At 41.2% G+C, this 14,651-nt stretch overlaps 1 protein-coding gene across 1 annotated transcript in view; it reads right to left on the bottom strand.

The window, feature by feature from the left end:
- Positions 1-12,789: 12,789 nt before the first annotated feature.
- The window catches only part of BHLHE41 (basic helix-loop-helix family, member e41), a 4,790-nt gene continuing 2,928 nt past the window's right edge, over positions 12,790-14,651 (bottom strand). The window contains exon 6 of the mRNA XM_011978608.1: positions 12,790-14,645. Within this exon, the coding sequence (XP_011833998.1) occupies positions 14,475-14,645 (171 nt within the window). The 3' untranslated portion in view covers positions 12,790-14,474. The remainder of the gene's footprint in view (positions 14,646-14,651) is intronic.

The raw sequence follows: 14,651 nt of genomic DNA, 5'->3' as shown, positions 1-14,651 counted from the left end.
AGTGGGGCAAAGATAAGCCAAAGAAAGTTGCAAGTGAAGTGCAAAAACACAGTGTTGATTTGAGAATGTTAGTTTGTTGCCTTTATACTAAAGGAACTTCTTGGAATATTTTTAAAAATGGCATCACTTTTTTCTTTCTCTCACAACTATATAGACTGGTGCGTTTCAAATTTTAATGTGCATTGGTCCATCGGAATCATCCTCGCATCTGGTCAAAATGCAGATTCTGATTCAGTAGATCTGGAATGGCAACTGAGATACTGCATTTCTAATAAGCTCACAGGTGATGCCAATGCTGCTGGTTCATGGACCACCCTTTTGAGTAGCCATGGTATAAATCCTGCTCCTCTGTCTCCTGTAATGAGAATTGCTATAGAGGAATCTGGGGCTACCCGAACATGGCCATTGTTTCCCTCCTGAGTGGCTCGCTTCTTTTTCTTGGACGTTAATAGGATTTTCTTCTTATCTTTGAAATTCAGATATAGTTAGGTTACATGAGTTAAGGCATAAAGAAAAGATTCCCACATTGATATTGCATTTGCCTCTGAACCCCTCTTTGTTCTTGTGTCTGTGAGGCCTAACTCCAAAAGACTTTCAGCTCTTCCTGAGGACTTTTCATAGGATTGACAGGATGCCTGGCCTACCTAGTGACTGAGGTTCTGGTTTCCTTATTTATGCATTTGTTACAATCAAATGGGTTTGTTCTTTGCAATCAAAAAAATTAAAGACTATAGATTTTAAACCAGAGAAAGTAAAAACAGAGACTGCATAGAATGCTGTGGCAAAAGGCAACATTAATGCAAAAAAAAAAAAATGTAGTTACAGTGGTGACTGGCAGAAAGAAGGGCAAGGGCAAAGGAGATTTCTGAATTCAATGGGCTTCTTAAAAGTCATTATTTGAGCTAGGTTGAATGACAAACTTGTAGATAAGAGAAAAGGGTTAAAAAAAAAAGTTATGATGCCAAAAAAGAAACGAAGAAAAAATAAAATATTAGAATGTGATGCTAAATGATGCTACAGAACTTTAAACCAAGTAAAAACTGTAAATTTAGAAATAAGAATAAAAAAAATTTTAAATTTTAAATTTTAAATAGCAAAGCAAACTTTGAACCAAGAAAATTATTTTTAAAAAACCCTAATAAAACAGAAGTGTAAGATGAGCTATAAGATAAACTGAATAAAGTTTGGAGCAAGATGATACATTTAAAGAGAAAATTAGTAGGTTAAAATAACTAAGGTCAAAGTTAAAAATGAGGTCAGTTATGAAATAATTTACAACAGATATTCTAAGTAAAGGTTGAAAGCCAACAGGGTAATAAGGTAAGATTTAAAATAGGACATGAGATACTTTAATCCTACGTGAGAGTAGGATTAAAGATAAAAATAATCAGATGATTTATATGGATGTTAAGATACCATCAAACTAAAAAAAAAAGTTTAAGTTACAAGAAAAAAGAAGAGAAAACATACAAGGAGTAAGAGGGCTTGGTGCTTACTGTCTTTTCCCTAAAAACAAATCTTTTAATGGAGTAGTGGTGTCTTAATGGGGGAAAAACGCAAGAGGACAGAGGGCAATGTGACACCTTGGTCACGGAGGCTCCCCTTTGCTCCCCTCAGCAAGTACCAGAAGGCCAGCCTCACTAGCAGTAACCAGAGAAGACAGACAGGAGGTTTCACACAGCGAACTCACAGCTGGATGGCACCAACCTGACCCAGGAGAAACTCCCTGGCCTGCCAGCTACATTCCCTCCTGGATTATCTCCTCCAAAATTAGCCCACACACAGAGTCAAGGAAACTACCCTCCCTAGATCAATAACCTATGAAAACTCGGGTTTCAACAGTTGTCTCGTGTCTCTAGAAAGTTTCAGGACTGGCCCAGCCTCCAGAGTTTTTAAAAAGGTATTTATTCAATAAATGTTTATTGATCCTCTTCCCTGTCCCAGGGAGTGTACTAGACTCCAGGAATGCAATGATGAATGAGCAACAGATCTCTCTTAACAGAGGTCCAGACGTGTTACATGCAGCGATAGGGGAGTTTTAACAGGTAGTTTCAACGCATCACCAATGGCACAAATGGAAGCCTTGGCTTTGAGCAGGAGGAGGGTCACGTTTCCTCTGCAGCTGGAAGGAAAGTGAGGACACGGGAGGAGGAAAGTAGGGAGGGCTGAAAGTTGGGGGAAGCATGACCATCGGCAGAATTTTCTTGGTGAAATAGGGATTTTCCTGAGAGAGAGGAGTCTGGAAATAAGCCGAGGTCTTGGGGTAAGTGGGAGAGAGAGGTCTGGGAGGGTCATAAGGAAATTCGAGAAGGAGCTAAGAACAAGTAAACAGTCTGACAGACAGCAGTGCAGGCCAAGCAAAGGCTGGAGGTGGTGCCAATCTGCCTGACAGGAGTGTTAGTGTGACCAGGTGCTGGAGACATATACAATTAATTACAATACAATGTGAAGAGTCTCAATGGGACAGGATAATTTATTGAGACATTACTCTGTGTCTGTTCTCCTTGCATTTTCCCCCTCAACCATTTTCAAGAATGGCTCTGGGGCTAGTTATATCACGGGAGTTTTGAAGAAAACCTCCTGCTGGGCCTTTTTTTTTCCTTTGTTAAAGCAGAGAGGTCTCAAAGCAGGCTTCTCCAGATTGAATAATACTTTTACAGATAGGTTTCATGTGTAATGAATAGTGTTTTGAAGTTTTCAAAACTAATTGCCAAAACTTTGTAAGTAGATTTCACATAAAATCTAGATTTCAGCTTTTCCTGGAAAAATTAAGTGATCTCGCAATACTGGGCCTACATTTTCATCAGGCTGCAATTGCTTGGAGCTGAGTAATGTCTGTCCCTTTTAAAGGAGGCGCAACCTCCAGTTCACTCTGGTCCCTACCATTTTCTCTGCCAATACCATTCATTCAGGTTAGCTGCCTGGTCTCTGCAGCCCTCTCTAAATAAAGCTGGAGATTTTGTTAGGGGGAAGGAGTGGAGGCAGAAACAATAAGCAGTGGGGCACAGGTGTGCAGCTCCTTGGGCGTGGCAAAGCCCAGGAGGGAAATAGCGACACCACGCCCCTAAGGCCTGGGGTTTCCAGCATCAGCAAAGACTCCTACCCAGAAAGTGGCAGAGAAGGCAAGGATACTAAACAGCAGGCTCTGACACTGACAATTATCTAGGGCAGTCTGAGAAAGAAGGGGTCCTTTCCCTGGTTCCTGAAATCCCGGGTCCTTGTGAAAAATCCTAAAGAGTTTGGGGAGGGGAGGGGGACAGGAGAGTCCACGATGACTGAGATCATTTTCCAACAGCCCTTGGGGAGGTGGCGTGAAGTCAGACTTCATGAGAGAAAATAAGAATATCCATCACTTCTTGTACATGCACGTTTGTGGAATAAGATGTTAAACATCAAAATGGAGATTTAAAGAAAGGGCTAAGAGTAAAAAAGTGGGTGAGGTTAAGTTTTGACTAAAATAGTTATGGAAGTTTTCACAGAGGAGGTGCAATTTGAGCTGAGTTTTGAAGGATGAGTAGGAGGTATCCAAATGTAAGTTAATCTACCTAAAGACAAACATTTGAGAGTGCAAAGCATATTCAGGGAACCTGCAGTAGTTTGGTGCAACTAGGCCATTAGATGCCCATTTTTCGGTTAGGGGAAACAGGACAAGGGAGGAAATGGAAGAGAGTGAAACCAGAAGGGAAGGTTTAAGCCTTCACAGTCTTCATGACTATGAAGGGAGTCCCTGACTATGCTTTGGTATACTTTCTGTGTTTAGAAAGTTAATTGGGCGTGGTGGCTCACATCTGTAATCCCAGCACTTTGGGAGGCCAAGATGAGCAGATCACGAGGTCAGGAGTTCGAGACCAGTGTGGCCAACATGGTGAAACCTCGTCTGTGATAAAAATACAAAATTTAGCTGGGCATGGTGGCGGTGCCTGTAATCCCAGCTACTCGGGAGGCTGAGGCAGGAGAATTGCTTGAACCCGGAGGCAGAGGTTGCAGTGAGCCGAGATCACGCCACTGCACTCCAGCTCTGTGGGACTGAGCAAGACTCCATTTTTGGGGGGGAAAAAAAAAAGAAAGTTAATTGTGCTGGCTATGTGGTCAATGCTTGGGGAAAGGGAGATTGGACAAAGGCCGTTAAGTAGTCTCTTGCAACAGTCCAGGTGAGAGTTGATAAGGGTTTGAACTGGAACAGTCACTGTGGGAACGGAAAGGCGGGTTTGAATTTCAATAGCCATTTATTGAGTACTTACTGTGTGCCAGGCATTGTGCTAGGTGCTGAGATTGCACAAATAAATACTGAGCCTTGCGTTGAAGAAACTCATTGATAAAGGGACAAAGATGACCACACATGGTAGAGCCAGCCTAGAGCTGAAGTAGCTGAGACTGTCAAGCCTTAGTCACATGTGTTGTACATTCCATTATGGGTCACATTCTGAGGATCTGTTTCCACACAGGGGTTGGGGCCATCTAAGAGGTGAGATACAACCTATTTTGCAAGTTTTGAAACTCAGTTCTTCCTCTACAGGGCTATTACAGCTATTCTTGCTGACTAAAGGGATCAAATGATCAAAATCTCCTTTAATTTTCAATTTTACAGAAGGAACCTCACTAGATGAGCAATTTTTTAGACATGGTAACTTGCCATAATTTGGACTAAGGTGAAATTGAATTAACTCTATTGTTAAGGGAACTCCATTAATGCTTCATCACTGTTTCCCATAAGCTTCCAAATCAGGCTGAATCTTTTCCCATTTGCAGGTATAAGGTGTTCACTGCCTTTGCCTCCTTCCCACTTGCTGATTTCTCCATGTAGTTTATTCTTTGGGTCACACAGTGCCTGGGACATAGCAAGTGTTCAGTAAGAGTGGAGGAAATGGATTCGTAACACACACTGCGATGCTTTGAGAAGTTGTGCGCTGTTATCTTTGGAGGTGATCAAACTGAACTAGCTGCTAGAAATGTTCATTCATCCATCCAGAATATATTTGAGAGTCAATACATATTTATTTACAAAAGGCCATATTTATTTACTTATTTATTGCCAGACACCATTCTTGCATTGCACAAAGCAACGAACCAATCCAAGTCCCTGCTTATCCTATTGAGGCGGACAAGCCATAAACAGATTATGAGTGTTTATACACACACAGAACACTGTTGTACATACACTATGACAGAGGTGATAACCTGCTATGAAGAAAAACAAAAAAGTAAAAATAAAATAATGTTGTTGGTGGGGAGGAACTATTTTTATATATTGCCTATGGGCTGCTCGGGGAAGGCCGTTCTAAAGAACGGTATTTGAAAAAAGACTTACAAAAGGTGGGGGAGAGGTGGTGATGGAATTGGCTTTCCAGATATCTGGGGACTCAGTCTGGCAGGCAGAAGAGGGAAAAAAAAATGCAAATATTCTGGTAAAGAATCAAGCCTGTCCTGCTGGAAGACCAGCAGGGAGGCTAGCATGAAAGGCGTGAGGAAAGGAGAGACGAAAAAGGAGACAGTGAGTAGGAATTGAGATCCAGCCCTTTCACCTGACATTCTTCCTAAGGGTCAACCGAAAAAAATTCGTGCTGAGGAAGAGGATGACTAATTGTTATAAATAATCATTGTGTTGGCAAATGCCTGGGAAGCTTTGAGACTTTGCTAGGAGTCGTTATCATCATGAGGGGTTATAACCTTGTCTGTATGGTCGCTGGTGTATTTCCAACGCCTGGCACATAGTAGAAGCTCAATATATATTTGAGTGAATGTTTGAAGTTTATCTTTGCTTTTTCAACCTTTCAGAATATTAATGACTAAATTGTCTCGTGAAAACAATCTAACGTGGTGGGGGGCCGGGGGGGGGGAGGAAGTGCAACTGAAACTCAACCTATAGGACATTATGCATACATATCATTAACAGGCAAACAACAAACAAAGGATGCCTTGTGTTTTGTTAATGTCTGTTAGCTTCCAGCAGCCTGTCTCCAGGGTGGCACTCACTGTGCCATTTAGACTGGAGAGATTACAACCATTCTGTAATGTCTTAGCAAATACTGGCACCTGACCTGTCCAGATATTTCTGGCAACGTCTGAGATCTTTTTCCATCACATGACCAAAGCCGTATTTGCAGAGGGTGGTGGTACTTCCCTACTTTTGCAACACTCTTGGGTATATTCAGTTATCTAAAAGACACTATGAACTCCAAATTTCTCCAAACTAATTGTTCATTTTAGACTGTTTATAAACAGGCATGTTTCAGAAAGTGTTACAAAATCGACGTGGTTACTTCCAAGAGTGAAAGTGTTAGATGATCAATTTGCCCAAAAGGGGTTTGTAAATAACTTTCTAGACGGTAACTTAAAAAACAAACAAGAAAACAAAAAACAAATCCATCCCCCGGCCCCTGGCTACGTTAGTTTCTCTCGTTTTACTGCACCATGCAAAATCCGTTAGTGCCATAAAATCACTTCTCTTACTTTACGCCTTGAACGGAAAGTCACAGTGTATTGTATTTCATCACGATTAAATGGCCTAGTGCTTAATTAGTGGGAATTCAATTTGCAAAACTCCATGTGAGACCAGTGAAAAGATGTAATGCCTCCGAGAACCGGTACTGCGACACCTCGTTTGCCCAGAACTCTGCTCTAGGACTTTCTCCCCACCCCCACCCACCGCCCGGGGTTTTCCCCGCAAGTCCTGGCCCAGGGACTGCTGGGGTCCCGCCCGGTCGCGGCCCGCCCTAGACCGGAGGTCCCGCCCTAAGGCCCTTTTGAGGCGGGTGTCGACCTTCGCGTAACCCGCGCCCAGGAGGGCCCCTTGGAAACTGCTGTGTCAGAATGGTTCGAGGAGTCCTGAGTCAGAGCCAGCTTTAATTCGGGAGGGATGACTACCCAGGGCTGGCCTGCGGAGACGCAGCCGGGAAGGGTGTGGTGCAGCTGTCGGGAGAGCGCGCCCGGGCCCGACGGTCCCCGCGCTCCCCCACCCCACCGCCAGCCACCGTCCCGGGGCCAGCGTCTGGAGAAGTGCGGTCGCAGAGGGGCAGCGCGCACGCGCCAGGGCTGCGAGCAGGTCCCGCCCCTCCCCGCCCCCTCTCACGTGCTGCTTAGCGTGCGCCCAGACATGTGCGGACGCACGTGACAGCGCCGCGTCCGGCCCCGGTTCCCTAACCCCGCGCGGCTGTACTTTGAACCCAGGCGTGGGAGACTGGAGCGGGGAAGGGAGGAAGGAAAACCGGGCGGGGAGGCCGGCCTCGGGGAGAATGATATCATCTGCAGCTTTATCGCTAGGCAACCTAAGAATGCTTCTCCTCTCTCTCCAATCCTAGAGCTCCTTGAAGAGCTCAAGGCTGATGACATTATTCCCCCCTCCTTTCTTTCCCCCCAGCCCCCCATGCAGCGCTCAAACGTTGATTCAAGGAGCAAGGGTTGGTTTGCTTGAGGATCTTAACAGGCACAGCTTAGAAATCAATCCATTATCGCACCCACTTGGGTCTGCAGAGACCTTCGGGGGTGCATGCAGTCAGGTGCCTCTCTGGTCATACGCGGTTTACACAGCCACGATATGGCTATGCAGATAGATGAGCCTTGTTCAAGGTAATATATATTTGAAAACTAAGTCCTGCTTAAGGTTTCTTAGAATCCTGTGTCTTTATAATACTATGTTATTAAGGGTTTTTCTCGTTGCTCTGAGTTACAGGTCGGCAGGAGTTGGGTCCAGACTGAAGTCCCCCCTGTTACAGCTAATTTTCGAATCACAGTGAGGAAGCTGCAAGGCCGCATATGGAAGCAACATGTATTAAACTATCTGGCAGATATTCTGTATCTCTGTTGTGAAGCACATAATACTCTGTGTGCACACCCATATGGAAAAGGCTCCAAAATTGAAACCTTAGCTAAAGTTCACAGTGCCCTAAAAATACTCTATATAAAAACTGTAGCACATGGCCCTGTCTCCAGCTTGCTGGATTCTAGAGGTTCTCTCTGACCAGCTTCATAGGTTATTTTGGTCGTGATCCCTTCTGTTATAGAGAACCTCTAGGGCGCAACCGGGACCACACAGGTATAGAGAGGTAGAAAGCCCACCAGATAATGTGGAGACTTCCTAACTAGGAAAGGCACATTTCTGGATGTCTCCGAAGTGAGTGGACGATGGAATAGTATGGTTGTTTGTAGGAGACTTTGAAAATTATTTCCCTAGAATTTCATCTCTCTCAAAATGATTGCATACTCTATGCCATAATTTAGCAAGGTTATTATGCTGATCATCTTTCCTTCTTCACCGTCAAGTATACTCTGCCTCTGAGGATCGCACACGGACTAGCTCAACTCATTCCGTGAGAAAACCTCAGCCTGTCCCTCCCCATTACTAAAACTATGGTATAAAAGTATAAAGAGCACTAGACTCAGAACCAAAAATCCTGGTTCTGTTACTGAGCTATATGACCTTGGACTAGTTCTTTGCCTCAGTTTCCTCCCAAAGGTTTTTGAAAGTGAGGCCTTAGGATGCCGTGTTTCCCTCTACAGCTGCTCTGTCTCTCTCACTCCCTTACTCGAAGGGAAAGAAGTCACCATTAGTTTCTTTTGTAAAACAGATAGATGGAGGAGCTGAGACACAGAGCTGCTCATGAGGTACTGCTGTTTTTTCCCCTACCACATGAGATATGATCATGCTCTGAATACTATCACGTCTCACTTTACAGCAGGAAATATCATGACTCCCTAGTCCCAGCCCATGGTTCAAATCCTCAGGAGGCGATTTTGGTGAGAGCCAGGATAGCAGTCAAATTCTAAAGAGACTGGCAAGTTAGGAAATCCTTGCTCAGACCTCAAGTCATATATAGCCAATTAAACTGCACTGCAGCTTATTTTAAGTGGCACTTTTTAAAGTTTCATTTCCAGTTGTTCATTGCTAGTGTATAAAAATACAATGTATATTTGTTTATTGATGTTTTCTTCTGTAACTTTTCTAAATTCGTGTGTTTGTTCTAGGAGGATTTTTTTTTTTTTTTGGTAGATTGATTCCCTATGATTTATGTACCTGATAATGTCATCTCTAAATATAGAGAATTTTACTGTAAAAACATACATAAACTGTAGTGCAGCTTAGCACGGGAGCAGGGTAGACCAGAGCCTTCTCTTTGGAGATGGCCTCATGCCCTTATTGTGCTGCTGTTCCTTCTGTAAAACCCAGCTACTTCTCACCTAGGCCTCCTCACTTAGATGCAATTAGTAGCTCCCACCCCCAGCACAGCATTGTATCCATCCCTGGATAGCACTTACTGTGTTGCAATGTAATTTATTTTAGTATAGGTCTATCACCCACATTAGACTCTGAGATCTTCAGAGGTGAATCTTTGATTTTCTAGTACTTACCATGGCACCTCACATACAGTGAGCAAAACAAATCCCCACACCATTTATTGAATACATAAACTCAACAACAAAAAAAGGAATATGCTGTAATCAATGAGGAGTCTGAAACCTCTCACCATGGGTGTGTCTAAATTCAGAGGCAGCATCTGGGCCTACACACCCATCCTGCCAGTTCCCCAGAATACTTTTGCATTCTACCGGCCACCCAAGAGGTCCAACACCCAGAGGCAGAGGAGGTTACATACTAGAAGCAGGAGCCAGAGTCATCCTTAAATCAAAATGCTAAATCAGTTTCACTAGTGACCCTCCGTCCTCTATTCTTAGCAACTGGAGAGAAGTGTTCATCCAATCAAATAACTTATTCCTGACATGCAAATTTGTTTACTTTGTGGTTAGTTGTGGGCTAAAACCATTAGCAAGTTGCTTTTATTTTTATGTAATAAAATGATGGCGAAATATATAATGTATTTGAAGGCTTTTGCATAAGTAATCTGATAAGAAGCATCGCTGAGAATCTGGAAGTTAAAGGAAACAAAAAGCTTTGGGAAGAAAAGGTCACAGATTCTACAAATTCACACAACTTACTTGTAGAACAACCCTTCAGGTCCTCTGTCAGAGCCTATTTACTCTAATTTTAGCACATTTCAAATGGGTGTGGTAGTGTGTTTAAATGGTTTCCCAGCCCACAGTAAGTCAGAGGTAGCAAATTAGATAAGAGTTGGAGGAAGCACTCTGAGGCTTCAAGACGTGACAGCTGACAGGCTAGCTGTGCGTAAAGAGACTGAAAAACCCTATAAAAAGCAGGTAGAACTCAAAAAGAATTTGGTGCAGGTGCAATTACTCCCAGATGTCATGCATAGTGCAAAAATGATGTTTACAATGCTGACCCTGAATTATTGAGAAAGGTTAAGTATGTCCAGGGTAAGACATTTTAGAGGATATGTGTAATACATTTTAGTATGCTTTCCACTAAAATAAAATTCAAAAATGAAAAACAGCATTGGCATTTGAACATAGAAGCTTTAGTTTTCTAAACCATTGACCGTTTGTCCCTCGTGTCAGACAAACTAGGCATCACTGAATTTAGAATTTTAAAATATCAACTTTTAAAAGGTGGTTTTATATTTGTTTGGAGTTTTCAATATGGAATCTCTGAACGAGCATAAGAAACCCAATTTTAAAACAAACGTAGAACTCCTAGAATAGCATATTTTTAAAGTACATGCTGTGCATGTTTTCTAGTATAAATCCCATCTTAATCACAGAAAATATGTGATAATTTCCCACATCAATCCCTTACTTAAATTCTTCTATGAAAAACTGGAACTTCCATGGGACTTTAGCATGCACTGTAAATCCATCTTGAACTTGTTTAAAATAACAGTGAGAACAATGGATGGGTCTAAATATATTGAGCTGAGGGTCCCAATAGGTTAAGAATTTTTGTTTAATGAAAAATATCAGGTTGCTACCTGAAGTAGAATACCATGATCACAACACTACAGCCAGCTTTTGGCAATATAATGGTCTTAAGTCATTCATGAGAGCTCCGTTCATTTCTAGCTAATGTAAAATCCTTCGTGTGTTTGCCCAGCCATGTCGCTCCAGAGGCTCTGCTGGCAATCACTTTCCATGGAAAGGTTAAGAATTGACCTGTGACATAGAAAGGAGCAGGCTGAGCCTCCTTTTACATAACTTTTGAACAAATCTCAGGTGACCGGCAATAACCAAAGTCATGGCCTGGATGGCCAGAAACAGGGAACTAAATGAAAAATAGTTTCACAATGATAGGAACTAAAACTCCAAATTTTACATAGCTATTAAAGTGTTGTTTCTAGTGCCTTGAAAACGTGCTTAAGGTTAGCTCTTTGGAGGGGAGGGAAGGGCCTTTTTTTCAATTCAATATAAAGTTTGCTAAGAAATATGTGTATATAAAATTAATCTTGTAAAATATTACGTAAAATATATGTATGTAAAATTAAATTTTTATGAGTATAATACTATGTTAATAAAAACACTGACTCAAGATTCATATTTGCCTGAAGTTGGAAAATCATTTTAGCTGAAATTTCACCACTACAAGTATAGAAGCCTCTTTAATGAATTATAATGACTTAAGCCTTTTAATTCATTAAAATAAATCAATGACCAGAATAACATTTTTTCAGATTTTAGATGCAATATAGATAATATTATTTTTGCATTTCTGTTCTAACTTTATCTTATGTTACCATATGGGTACTTGGACTAAATAACTGACTTATAAAATCTGGCCCAACTCTGAAGTTTTTTTATCTCATTCTACCAAAATTATACACATGCTAAAAACATTGTATTATCCTCTGATTCACTCTTAATCCTTTTTGGTTATGAAACTAATATTACTACAGTAGTAGCATCAAAATATAGCTCAAAATATTTGAAATGCTGTTTTTCCCATTCTGATTCAGATAATTTTTCTAAAGTTCAATAAATTAACAATGCTCGAAAATCCTACATAGTTTTCCAGTGTTAATTTCAGTTTCCTTTGTTCTATGGTTTGTTACAAAGCTTCATGAAGGGTGCTCAATCAAGTTCAGCTTACTTGGTCCAAGATACTGCAATGGGAAGTAGTTGACTGACTGAGAGATCTGATAGAGCTGGCCACTAGTGCTAGTGCTGACTCTAGGTAGCTCTGTGACCTTGGGAAGATACTTAATATCTCTGGGCTTCCTTTCTTTTTTTCCTATGAGGAAATGCAGGGGACTGGATGAGCCCTGGCTCCTGGCTCCACACTGTTATGACTTGCAGTTCAGTTGCCATGAAGTCAGCAGAGGGAGCACTTTTTCTACATCTTATACAATGTGACTCTCATTTAAACAGTTTTCAAAAATCAAGGGGGTTGTGAAGAACATTCCTGAAACTAAAAGCTGACAATCCTTCACTCAGTTTGTATCATGTCACAGATTTGAATGGAAATTTGAGAAAAGTCTAGAAATTATTTCTGATCCTGGAATTCCATGATAAAGTCCCATGACAGAATTATTTTATAAAAATTAAGAAGCCAAAGCACTCTCATGTTAAGCACCCCTATGTGATCATCTATTTATACAAGACCCAGTGAAAGAGAAACACCTGACCATACTAGAGAGGCTATCTGATGTCACAGACAAAAAGTGAAAACCTTGTCAATCATTAAAACAATAGAAAATTGGGTCTAACATAAACAAATCACACAAGTTAATTGGTAGATTTTTCTTTTGCACTTTTCATTAAGATACATTGGAAACAAGCAGGTAGACACAGCCAGAGCCTGGAGGCTTGCAAGAGATTGGAAATGTGTGACATCAAGCCAATGACAAAAAAAGCTGTATATCTGAGAACCTCAGTGATTTGTATCCCTACAGTCATAGATATCTCAAAACTAATTGAGCATCCATTGTCTTTTTTAATTATTAGACAATATCATACTGTATATTAAAGTTTTTATTCCTTAGTAAGAATTTTTAAATCACAAAATAGTGTGGCAATATTTAGGTAATAGAATTTATGGAGTGCTGAAAATACTAGAATATAAAGATAATTTCTAGTTTATCTTCACATACTAAACTTTTCTAAACCAGTTGGTTTCTTGCAGACAGTATTTATTTTTTTAAAATAATTTAAGACAGCATAAGCTTGTACCAAGCATAAGCGTTGTAACAAAAGTGCAACTTTTCAGCAAATCCTCCCCAAAAGGTATTTTAACTCAAAATATCATTAGCACATATTTTCTCCCTACAAAAATAGCATGTCAGACATCATTAATTGGATGTATTAACAACTATGTACATAAGAGCCACCTTGTAGGCTAAGAGTTTAACGTTGTTTAAACACAGCGTTTGAGGCAAACAGTAGCAACAGCAGCAGCAAATGCACCAAACTGACGAAAAGACCCAGATATTTTCCTCACTCATAGTCAGACTGTTGTGTCTCACCCCTTACATAACATCCAAGTGAGATTTCTCACAGTGCTACCTTGGCAACAAACTAAAAATATCTAGACAAGGTCTTGGTTTAAGCCTTATTAAAAAAGCTTTCTTTGTGATTATCTGGTATCTGGTTTGGTCTCCAGAAAATACATAGACTTGGAGATAGGAAGGCCTCACAGGACTTCATTCCATATCTTTACAGCATTTCCAATCAAAATTGACCAGTTAAATGCTTTCGTTCACTTTTGTCATTTAGCAGAATATAGGATATATCAGTTTGGACTTTTGTTTTGTTTTGTTTTTAAGTTCAGTGCACTTTTTTACAGTAAGATTACAAAAATTTAGGAACATGATGGATTAATGAGAGTGGGAATAGATGCACTCGAGATGTGTATGTATAGATACCTACCTATGGATAAACAGAAATTTGTATAGATAGATAAAGAAATTAAGGTGAGTCCATTGATTCATGGTCAATTTCTCAATAAAGTGTTAGCAAATGTACTAGGAATGATTCTGGCCTTCTCATCCATCACCTTCCCTGACTTAGTTCTGACGATGGCCCAGCTCCGTGTTTCTTTAACAAGTGCAAGTTACTAAGAGATACCATTTAAACCACTTCAGAATAAGTTGCAACGTGAGCAACTGCATCCTCACTTCTTTGAAAAATAGATGCCTTTTAGAAAGCTGAACATTAGAAAATACTGAAGAGTAAATTCAATTCTAAAAGATCCTCAATCTGTTTGTGGAAAGTCTCCTAAAACAGGCAGGGCAGCTTTGAGAACTACCTCTACATAACAACTATCTGCTGTTCCATGTCAACTTCAGTCAAAGACGTCAAAGGTGTTAACATGTTTCCCCTACCCCGGGGTTCACCTAGCTTACCCATAGAACAGACCCTTCTGACTTCCTCTCGAATTAGGTTCCAATTTTAAGAGATAATGGAACATGGCCTAAAAGGGGACAAAACTTATTTGGGGGATTATTAAAAAATATATATATATATCTTTCGCAGAGGATCTTTTACAGCTGGTGGGGGGAAGAAAGGGATGTTAGTGTGTGGAGGGTGGGGTGGTGAGGGATGAGCAAAACAGGAACTCCAAATGTACACATAACACCTGTTTTGTTGTTCTTGTTTATGCCTGTCGTGCATCTATTACACTTCCTCCCTTAAAGACGTTAAGGGTGTTTTAACTTCTCACTCCGCTTGAACCTCCGTCCTTTGAGACGCAACGATTCAGGGTGCTTCCTTTCCTGGCTGCGAGGGATCTTCCTGAGCAGAGCTCTCCGGGTTCCCCGGCTCGCGGGGGCCGGCGAAGGGCAGGTGGGTGCGGCCGTGCGGGTGTTGTGGGTGCG

The sequence above is a fragment of the Mandrillus leucophaeus genome, unplaced genomic scaffold (genome assembly GCF_000951045.1).
Source record: "Mandrillus leucophaeus isolate KB7577 unplaced genomic scaffold, Mleu.le_1.0 Scaffold1033, whole genome shotgun sequence".
Taxonomy (NCBI): domain Eukaryota; kingdom Metazoa; phylum Chordata; class Mammalia; order Primates; family Cercopithecidae; genus Mandrillus; species Mandrillus leucophaeus.
This window is presented reverse-complemented; position numbering and strand designations above follow the sequence as displayed.